The sequence below is a fragment of the Chelonoidis abingdonii genome, chromosome 8, assembly GCF_003597395.2.
Source record: "Chelonoidis abingdonii isolate Lonesome George chromosome 8, CheloAbing_2.0, whole genome shotgun sequence".
Lineage (NCBI taxonomy): Eukaryota > Metazoa > Chordata > Testudines > Testudinidae > Chelonoidis > Chelonoidis abingdonii.
The window spans coordinates 55,808,386-55,819,551 of NC_133776.1; the positions used below are offsets into that span (position 1 = coordinate 55,808,386).

At 49.9% G+C, this 11,166-nt stretch overlaps 1 protein-coding gene across 1 annotated transcript in view; it reads left to right on the plus strand.

Annotated features, from left to right (window-relative positions):
• RAB6B (RAB6B, member RAS oncogene family) overlaps window positions 1-10,712 on the plus strand; it is a 148,724-nt gene extending 138,012 nt beyond the window's left edge. Inside the window, exon 8 of the mRNA XM_032769806.2 lies at window positions 9,526-10,712. Coding sequence (XP_032625697.1) covers window positions 9,526-9,590 — 65 coding nt within the window. The 3' untranslated portion in view covers window positions 9,591-10,712. The remainder of the gene's footprint in view (window positions 1-9,525) is intronic.
• Window positions 10,713-11,166: the final 454 nt, after the last annotated feature.

The following is an 11,166-nucleotide window of genomic DNA, read 5'->3' on the forward strand; positions in this document are numbered from 1 at the left end:
ATATACCTGGATATACCCACAGGGAGTAATGATAAGTAATTCAGTGGTATAGCTAACCCACTCGTGATATGAATGGTGCTGGTGATTACACACTGAAAAGCAAAAATCACACTTGAATTACACTGTAACTACAATATAGCCACACTTTAATCACAAACTACCCATATTATAGTGTGATCAAAGTACCATAATACCATGAAGGAGACCATTGTTTTTCATGGTAATTTTGGCTCACATAAAGGCTCTGAACTCGACACACGGTAGGGCAAGAAGTGAGCAGCTTAGTCTGCAGCCAGAGGGATTTAGGTTGGCTACTGGGACAAACTTTCTAATTCTAAGGAGAATTAAGCTCTGAAACAGGTTCCCTAGGGAGGGCTGCAGAATCTCTGTCATTGGGAGGCTTTAGAACAGGTTGGACAAGTGCCCTCAGAGACCATTTAGGTTTACTTGGCTTTGCCTTTGCCGAGGGGGCTGAACTTGAGATCCTCTTCAGCCCTACATTTCTATGATCACCTTAGCAGCACTGAGCCTTAGTTAAGTCAGTAGGGGTCTGCCTAGCCAGCACTCATTGCAGGACCAGGGCCTAAACATGTCAGGATCAGAAATCTTGCAGTACAACTCATCTTCAATGCTTTGCGGACTGGAAGGTTCAGATGAGACTGGGAAAGTCGATGAGCTTTGCGATGCTTGTTTGAAATATCCCTTTTGAGATTCGCCCCTCATTAGTTCTCAGCCATGAAGAGCATAACAAAGAGGATAAAGTCAACCGTTTGGTGGATTTACTCATGTCTCCCTGTGCTCCCGTCTCAAACCGCTCCTTTGCATTTGTGCTTCTGGATTACTGCTCAGCCATCCACTGGAGGAGCATCCGAGGGCAGATTTGGGGTATCAGGAAGCTTACAGGGCAAACTGCCCTGTACCCAGTGTGGAGGTAGACAGAAAACATTCCCTTCCGTCGCTGCTAGACTCTGGCAGACACCAGTGGGCTCATTAGACCAAGCCCATAATCCCCTTTCTCCAATTACTGAATGAACAAAAAGAAAAGCATCAATGTAGCGGTTCCTCCAGCTGGGTGGCTAATAGTTCTGCTCCAATTAAGATTTATTTATTACAGAGAAGTTCCCTGTTTTTAAATTAAACACAGCAATAATGACTCCCCCAGGGCCAGGGGAGGGGGAGCGGCAAATAGTTCCTTAGTGAACAGTGCAGGGCGAGAGTGTTTTCTGAATGAGGACAGCTCGTGTCAAGTTGCTATTGTCCCATGTTATCACCAAGGCTTCTCCTGACCTGAGGCACCTTGGGCCAATCCCAGTTAATATTTGCACAACACTGGCAGCTATTCAGTGGTATTTATTGTGTGCTTCAGGAGGAGGTGTTCAGTACAGAAGCCATTTGAGCTCTCCAATCAGTCCTTGTGCAGGGGAGGGAGGGTTTAAACTGCCCCAGTGTGCTGTGAATGCTAAGTCCCAAGTCCTAGGGGCTCCTCCTTCCAAAAGGGCATTGATGTCAATGGCTCCCAGTTCAAGGGGGTGGCTCACCCTGAGTGGGGGGCACGGGGGTTGTGATAGCTGTGTGTTTTACTTAAATCTGTATGGGTTTGCACTGCTTGGCTAAAGCGTCATCCAAAAGTAGGGTGACCAGATGTCCCGATTTTATAGAGACAGTCTTGATTTTTGGGTCTTTTTCTTATATAGGTTCCTATTACCCCCACACCCCCATCCCAATTTTTCACCTTTGCTGTCTGGTCACCCTATCCAAAAGGGTATTCAGTCTCTGTATGAAGCCTTCGCGAGATGGAGACGCTGGTGAGTGTAGCCTCTCTTGTACCTGGGACAAACACAGTTCTTGGATGGGGATCGTTTCCCCAGCATCGGGGGCACCGTGCAGGTTGGAAGTCAGTGTGACCGCTCCAGGTGGGGACTCCAGGCTGGTCCAGATGAGACTGGCCAGCACGGCAATGAGGCGCACAGTGACTGACGTAATGGGCAGATTGACAGGTAGCGGGACCGGAGGAGGGGAAGGGGAGTTCAGAGTCAAGAATAGGCAGATAGCAGAGGTGGATGGCAGCTCAGCGCTGTGGGAGGGAACGGAGGAGACAGAGCTGCACTTGAGGATGTGCCCCTTAATCTGCAATGAGGTGTGCCGGGCTCAGGTAGTCTCAGGGGTAGGTCAGAGCCTGCGTGTGGCCCCTGGTGCAGATGGCTAGTTCTGTGATTCCACCCTCCCTCTTCCACATCCTTCCCTGGGGTCTGCCAGGCAGCCAGGCAACCGAGTCACTGTCCCTGAAGACTACGAGAGGGGATGGAACTGGAGCTTTTGGCCACTCTTGTCCCTCAGATTTGCTGATAGCCCTGAGAGGTGATGAGGCTGGGCCCTTTCTTTAAAACCAGTTGCCATGGTCACTGAAGGTGACAGTGAGTCCCCCCGGTCAGCGATGGGGGGCAATGGAAAATCCATGTGAGGGGTAAATACATATGAGTGAGGAGCTATCCAGGTGCACTTGCCTTAAATTAACAGAGCTGGGGGCTGGTTTCTTCTTCTCCAAGCACTGGCCTGGAGGCACCTAGGAAGGCGAGAGGGAGTGTGGAGAAGCAGCCAGCATCAAAGGCCAAGAGAAGCCCGTAGAAGTTGCTGACTCCATAGTGCCAGGACTCCACCCCCCACAACAAAGCACTAGGAGGCGGCACAGAGAGGCCAATGCCTGGGACTGTGCCTGCCAGTTGTCTGGGTGGTGCTGTGAGTGCTGCAGTCTCCTTCAGCCATGACCAGACAGACTCCAGTGTAGGCTCTGAAAATCCTAAATTTGATCCCCAGTTCAGCCAACGGAGCGAGGCAGAGTTTCAGAGCTGAAGAACACTCCAATTCCACAAAGGCCGGAGGCCTCAACAGCAGGGGAAATCCTAACACTGTCACAGTGTCAGTGAAAGCCATCTATCTTCTCCATCAGGAACACTGTTCTGTGCCATCATTTCACTGAAGGCGCCAGTACCTGGGCCAGGAGAAGATGTCTGCGAGCCTGGCTGGGCAGGACCGTTCCTCCTCACAAGGCAGTGGCCCATGCTAATTATTCCTGTCCCTGTTACCACGGGAGCAAAAGCTGCCTCCCAGGAAATGGCATGAGCTCTTGTGATGAGGTGTGCAATTCATTAGCATTCCTGCTGTAGTGCAGCTCCTCTGCCCAGCACCCCACTCAATGCTGCCTGCTGTGATCCCTTCCCACTCACAGCCCATGCACTAGGGGTGTCTGTCCGCTGCAACGCTGAGCTGAGCCGAGCCCCAGCAACCTCGAAGTGGGTCGGGCGCTCCCTCCTGATCCCAATGGTGTGAAGGATTCTACAGAGCTGTGAGGCTGCCACCCCCGCAGCACTGTGCAGCATGCCCCTCCCCCCCCCCCCCCAGTTTGAGCCCTAAGACTGAGATTTCCACAGCCAACTAAGGGACCCCAGTTAATATTCATGGGAATTGGGCACCCAGATCCTTTAGGCAGCTTTGAAATGCTCTGCCCAGGTTCCTAGCCCTTCAGTGCTTGTTGCAGGCCTTGGTGCAGACAAGGGCCTATGACTGCCAGCATTGGCACCACTGGGCTGAGCAGACCTGCTCTAAGCCGAGCTAGAGGACATGGTGCTTAGGCCAATGATACCACCTGGAGCCCTGTCTACACTAGCACTAGCACTGTACTTTCACTTGTTTCCCGGATGTGCCAAACACTTGCAGCTCCAAGTGAAGTTGATGGGAACTAGGCACCTAACCTGCTTAGGTAAGAGATAGTCCATGAGGCACCCGTCTTCTTCCATCGGTGCCTAACAACCTTTGACAATCTGGCCTAGAGAGCCCAGTAGTCAGTTTTCTAGCTTTTCATGGCCCTGTGTCTCAGGTATCTCTCGCTGCAGCTTTAATATGGATCAGGTTGGGAAATAACACTTAGCACCTTCTGTACTGAACGTTCCACAAGTGCAATGGATTATCAGCCCATTGGCAGATCTATGGGGTAGGAGGTGGGCAGTTAAAAGTGCTGTGCTGGGTATTGAACCCAGTGGTATCTGCCACATTCACTCCTGGACTCTGCCTGGGCCTCTCCCTTCAGGGGCCTTCTGCTGGAGCCCAGATCCTCACAGGGACCTAACTCCCCCAGACTTGAGTGACAAGGACATTGACCTGTCTCCTAACCCCTTCTCTGCAGCGCTTGTCCCTCCTGAGCCACGTGCCCTGAAGTCTTTGAGGAAACAGAGCCTTGAGCTAGACATTTTGGCAAATGGATTAAAAACCATGGCAAGGCAGAGGAATCCCAACCCCACCAAACAGCATAGGGGCTGGCCATGTGGAACGACGAGCAGGGTCAGGAGGGCAGTTTTTCCCACCTATGTATTCTGGGAGGGTTTTTTCTTTAATCTCCTTCCTCTGAAGCATCAGTGATGGCCAAATCTGAAGATGGGAAATTGGCTGGGGTGTGCCAGGGCTCTGAGATAGCAACATTCATTCTCTCACTCAGGGGCTGGGCTGGCTGGTTTTGGTTCAGATGCCCAGGGTCTAAGTGATTGCCTCCCAGGGGAGAAGAGAATTTTCCCTGAAGTCAGATTGATATGGACCTCAGGGGTTTTCCACCTTCCTCTATAGCATTTGGGTGTGGGTCACTTGCCAGGATTATTTGGGTCTCTCTCACTTAATCGTTTTCCTGCCAGTGATGTCTAGTTGGCTTTTCCTCAATATCACCATCCAGTGATTTCCTCTCTATCTAGTTGGCAGCTGGTATCAAGCAGAGAGCCCCAGGGGGTCTCTGCTGAGGCCAGTTTTGTTCAATATCTTCATTAATGATCTGGAGGATGGCGTGGACTGCACCCTTAGCAAGTTTGCAGATGACACTAAACTGGGAGGAGTGGTAGATACACTGGAGGGTAGGGATAGGATACAGAGGGACCTAGACAAATTAGAAGACTGGGCCAAAAGAAAACTGATGAGGTTCAATAAGGACAAGTGCAGAGTCCTGCACTTAGGACGAAAGAATCCCATGCACTGCTACAGACATAGGAATCAGAATGGCTAGGCGCAGTTCTGCAGAAAGGACCTTAGGGGTCAGTGGATGACGAAGTGATTCGAGCAACAGTGTGCCTGTTGCCAAGTAAGACTAACAGCATTTTGGGCTGTATAAGAGGTGTGCAGTGCCAGCAATTGATGGGAGTGATCATTCCTCTATCGACATTGGTGAGGCTCAATCTGGATACTGTGTCCAAGTTTGGGGCCCACATACAAGAATGGGATGTGGACAAAATTGAAAGAGTCAGCGAGGGAACAAAAATGATTAGGAGCTGGGACATACATGACTTATAGGAGAGCTGAGGGAACTGGGATTGTTTAGTCTGCAGAGAGGAAGAATAGGGGGGATTTGAATGGCTGCTTTCAAACTACTGAAAGGGGTTCCAAAGAGGATGATTCTAGACTGGTTCTAGTGGTAGCAGATGACGAATAAGGAGTTGATGGTCTCCAATTGTGCAGTGGGGGAAGGTTTAGGTTGGATATTAGGTGAAAAGTTTTTCACTAGAAGGGTGGTGAAGGACTGGAATGGATACGAGGAGGTGGGAATCTCCCTTAGATGGTTTTTAGGGTCACGCGAATCTGACAAAGCCGGCTTGGATGATTTAGTTGGGGGATTGGTCCTGGCTTTGAGCAGGATGTTGACTTAGATGACCTCCATTGAGTCTTCCAAGCCCTGATGTCTATGATTCCATGACCAACTAGCTAGTGGCAGTTTCTGCAGCAAAGGACCTGGGATTACAGTGGATGAAGAAGCTGGATAGTGACGTCCAACAGTGACTTGTTGAGAGAGGCTAATGAGATATTGGACTGCATTAGTAGGAACATTGCCAGCCACTCAAGGGAAGTGATTTGCACTGGTGAGCTTCATCTGGAATATTGCATCTGTTTTGGCCTCCCCCCCCCGACTAAGAAAGGATGTGGCAAAGTGGATGGAGTTCAGCGGAGAACATGAAAATGATTAGGGGGGTTAGGGCCAAGACTATGAGGGGCTGAGGGAACTGGGCTTATTTATGCCCAGAAGAAAAAAAAGAGTGGGAGGGGCAAAAAGGGGGGTTTCAAAGGATGGAGCTAGACTGTTCTTCAGTGGTGGCAGATGACAGAAACAAGGCGCAATGTTCTTCCAAGGGGAGTAGTGGGGCAAAAGACATATCTGGCTTAAGATCTAATCGTGATAACGTTATGGAGGAGATGGTATGATCACTGGCTAGTTTGGTTGGCGATTATTTGGGATTGATCTTTGATTATGCTGCAGGGTAAGTTATGCCAGTGGTTGCTGATGGATGTTAGATGGGTTGGGAATTCGTGAGTTACTCAGAATGTATTTCTGGGTCACTGGGCAGGGTGAGTCTTGCGGCACTGCTCAGGGTTTAAAACTGATGCCATAGTTGGGGTCAGGACAGGATTTTCCTCAGGCAGATTGGCAGAGGCCCTGGAGGTTTTTGATCTTCCTCTGTAACATGGGGCACGGATCACTTGCTGGAGGATTCTCTGCAGCTTGAGGTCTTCAAACCACAATTTGAGGACTTCAGTAACTCAGACATAGGTTAGGGGTTTGTTATAGAAGTGGATGGGTGAGATTCTGTGGCCTGCATTGTGCAGGAGGTCAGACTAGATGATCATAATGGTCCCTTCTGACCTTAAAGTTTATGAGTCTAAGTTGCAGTGGGGGAGGTCTAGGTTGGATATTAGGAAAAACTGTTTAATTAGGAGTGTGGTGAAGCACTGGAATGGGTTACCTGGGGAGGTGGTGGAATCTCCATCCTTAGAGGTTTTTAAGGCCTGGCTTGACAAAGCCCTGGCTGGGATGATTTAGTTGGTGTTGGTCCTGCTTTGAGCAGGGCATAGGAGTAGATGATCTGAGATCTCTTCCAACCCTAATTTTCTATGATTCTATCATTCAGTTAAGGGGGCCTCAGGCATGGGTGCACCTCAGTCCCTCCCAATCTCTCCCATGGCATGTAATCATATAGTCTCCTGAGGGGCTGTAATACTTTGGTCGCATTTCAGGTGTTGGGTTTGGTGTGCGAGTGCTTGGTGGGGCTGGTGGCCTGTGAAGTACAAGAGGTCAGATGAGATGAGCTGGTAGTCCCTTGGGAGGATTCAGGGAAGAAGCTAGTTTAAGGCAAGATGAGAACCTGATGTCCTTTCTTGGAACCATTAGGGTGGAATACTCGGGTCCGGGAGGCCAGGATCAGCCTTGAGCCTTAACATACCTGCTTGTTGAGACCTTCCTGCATTCCCAGGCTGGCAAGTGGCTTGTCACACTGAAGGGGCTTCCTGTCTGCAGCACATCAGCCAGCTCATTATTTTTTAATGTATTTATCCGTGCGTGCATTGGCAGGCACGGCTCTCGGAATTGGCTGTGGCTGTTCATGTGCACCTCAGTTCAACTCTTTGTTCGGGGAAGCCTGTGAATTATTAAATCAGCTGCATTTAGCGCACAGCCAGATGGAATTGCTGTGTCGCTTTAAAGCAGCAGCAGCAGCATGTGGCATTAGGGCCAGGAGAGGTTTGGCCTCTTGAGTTCCACGACATTTGTCACAGCAGAACGAGGGCCTTTCATCCTGCTACGTGAGAGCAGGGTGGGGTACTTGCAATTTTGCTCCCATGTTTTATGGCTAGTGTACAAGTTTATAGCTTATTTGGCACCTTCCCTAGGAGGAAAATAGCTGGTGGGGATGGGGGGAGGCAGTACCCTATTGCAAAGCTTCCCACACAGCTTCTTTCTGTAGCAAACTCCCCACTAGAGCCTTTGGAGGACAGGTACATCTCACTGCAGTCAGAGGTGTAGGTCCAGGTGAGTAGACCTACGCACACTAGCTTTGAGCAAGCTTGTGTCTAAAATAGCAGCGTGTCCATGGTGGTGTGAGGGGCTAGCCCCCTGGGTCCATGCCTCGGCTCCCAGGTGGGCCTGTATGCGGAGCAGCTAGCCCAGCTCACTGCTTGCAGTACTGTGGCTACTAGGATATTTTTAGCACACTAAATCTATCAAAGCTGTCGCCGGTATGTCTGCCCAAGCTGGCAGTTACACTCCCAGCCCCAGCCCAGACAAACCCAAAAAGGCAGTTCCCCATCCAACTCTTCCCCCAGCACCTGAGAAATGCAGCTGCTCTGTTGCTGCCAGGGCCTGTTGTGGGACAGCAGAATCTCCCAGCTAAAAAAATCATCTCCCTGCCTTGGCCGAGAAATAGTTCCCACTGAAATCAACTGATAGGTGCTGCCATAATAGTGATACAAAGAACTTCCATTCAGTGGGATTGAGAGTCTCCACCATGGCACTTTTTTCACAGGGGACACATGACATGAGCGATCTGGTCTTCAGACTTGGGTGTGCTGCGTGGTAACAGACGATGCCCATGCCCAGTTCACTTCAATAGCTGAACGTGAGGTCCACTGGGGCCTGCCCAGTGACTGAGCCTATAAGGAGCCAGTGCTACAAACCATTGAGTGTGGGGGGAGTCATTGCATTTCAGAGCATTCTATTGATTTAACCATTTCAGTGTTTGGCCTAGTTTGACTCAAGTTAGTGCAGGCAAGGAGTTACCTACAGCCATCACATGAGAAACAGTTACTAATTAATTATTCGCAGGGAGCACACCAAAGGTGTCCCCTCCCTCAGCAATGGCCGTGAAACTCGGTCAGTGAACACTTTCCACCTGCCACAGCCTCTTGTCTCCGGTAACTGAAAAGTTCCTCCTCCATTTGCACTGCTTAGACCTGAGACTTAAGTCCAGTCTGCTGGCTTCATTTAGGAAAAGTGGTGCCCCAGCAGGCTGGGGACAGATCATCTGTGGGCGGGCTGGAGATAAATACACCACTAAGATCTGCCATTCAAAGGCAGCCCAGGCCGTTCTGTAATGTGTCCACCGAGTTACTGGCCGTGCAGGTTGTGCCTGATAAGCAGATCAATGTAGTAATGAGAACACGATGCACAGCTAAAGATTTTTTTATGTGTGTGTGAGAGAGAGAGCGAGAGCACATTCCATCAATGCTGCTGGCAGTCTATGTGTACCATGAGAGAAAGAACAAACCACTTGGTCTGCTTCAAAGTGAGCGTCTGGGTGAACTAATTGTCTGCTGTCCCCTCTGGAGACGTGAGTTCAGTTGCAGATTTCGGTCCCATGTGATTTGAGTTTGGTGCTTTTGTCTTAGAGGGTATTTGTCTGTTAACGCCCCTGCTCAACTCAGCACACTTGGTAATCTCTGCCCAGATCAAAGCAGAGGACACTATAAGTCTGAATGGAAGTGCCTTAGCAGAAATTTTGGGGGTCCTCTGTGTGTGGAGCAGAAGTGCCATAGAGATGGCTGAGGGTGGATATACACAGCATCAACCTGAACTGTGCTTGCTGCCAGTCAGTGTATCACTTCCATGCACACTAAAATTAATTACCACCTGCCAGAAATTAAGCACCGGTAACTACCCCAGCACCCAGAATACACAGGTTTATCTTAAATAACGATATCATCGTCCTTAACCTTCCTTTCCTCTATCAGTGATTGACATCAAGTTGGACAAACCACAGGATCCTCCAGCCAGTGAAGGCGGGTGTTCTTGCTAATACAGAGCACAGGATTGGTCAGCTTCATTTGATACCACACGCTTGTTGTGTTGCTTCCTATTGGTTAGCTTCCTAAAGAAACAAATTGAGTTATCAGATGGGGGAGGATTTTTTTTCTCTCTGTCTCTGGGGACGGGTGGGTGGGAATGTTCAGATCACATCACTCTTAACAGCTGTTACTGAAACTTACTATTTTTTTGGTTTGGTTGTAATATATTGTACTTTATTAAAATTGCCAAAAACAGTTCAACATTTAAAAAGGAAAGTTTAAATCATGTGTATACAACTTTTTGCCAGAAGAAAAGTAGTGACTTTGGGTTTTTTGGAAGGAGGTTGGTCTTTTGTTTTTGTATATTTGTAAACTGACAGAAAAACTCTCCAGAATACTACAGTCTGGTTAGTTTCAGCATCTGACATAGGACATCGCTAGTAGAAAACTAGTCCCTGATTGGTTAAACAAAATGTTAACTGTACAGTAAAAGATTTGACGGTAGAACAAATCATACTGCAAATACACAAAATAAGTGTGTGATGTGATAGCTCTAACTATATCTCTATATCTTCATATACAGATTTAGAGTGGGGTGGGCAAACTATGGCCCATGAGCCGGATCTGGCCCATGAGCCATTTTAAGCCGGTCCGCAAGCTGTACCATGCAGCTTGGCCCTGCTCCGGCCAGGGTGCTGGGTCGGGGGCCGTACCACACAGCCTTATCCCTGCTCCGGCCAGGGTGCTGGGTTGGACCACATGGCTCTGCCCCACTCCGGCAATGGGTCAGGGACAACACCACATGGCTCAGCCCTGCTCCAGTACTCCAGCCGGGGCACAGGGTCGGGGCTGCACCACGTGGCTTGGCCCTGCTCTGGTCAGGGCCTGCACCACGCAGCTACAGGAAGCCATGGCATGGCCCCGCTCCAGCTCCTACATGCTCCAGTGGCCCCCTACAGCGCTCCAATTGGAACTGCAGGGGCGGTGCCTGTGGATGGGGCAGCCTTCAGAGCCACCTGGCAGCACCTCCACGTAGGAGCCGGAGAAGGGACATGCTGCTGCTTCCGGGAGCCGCTTGAGATAAGCGCAGCTCGGAGCCTGCACCTCTGAGCCTCTCCCCACATCCCGAGCCTCTCCCCACATCCCGAGCTTCTGTCCTTCCCCCTCCCCCAGCCCTGATCCCCCTCCTGGTCTCCAAACCCCTCAGTCCCAGCCCAGAGCACCCTCCTACCCCCTAAACTCCTCATCCCCGGCCCCACCCCAGAGCCCGCACCCCCTCCCACACCCCAACCCCAATTTTGTGTGCTTTCATGGCCCGCCATACAATTTCTATTCCCTGATGTGGCCTTTAGGCCAAAGAGTTTTCCCACCCTGATTTAGAGAGATATAAACAGGGGGAAATGTATGATAGGAGGTGGTATAATACACTTGTTATTTCATGTTTTAGGGGTGACTACCCAACTCCCAGATGGTGAGACAGAGTGTTCATTACATGCAAGTCTCACTATCATGCATTACACAGTATTATACCATCCCAGAGGAGGTGTGTGCAGAACTACTGATATAGCAATCAATGTTTTTAAGACT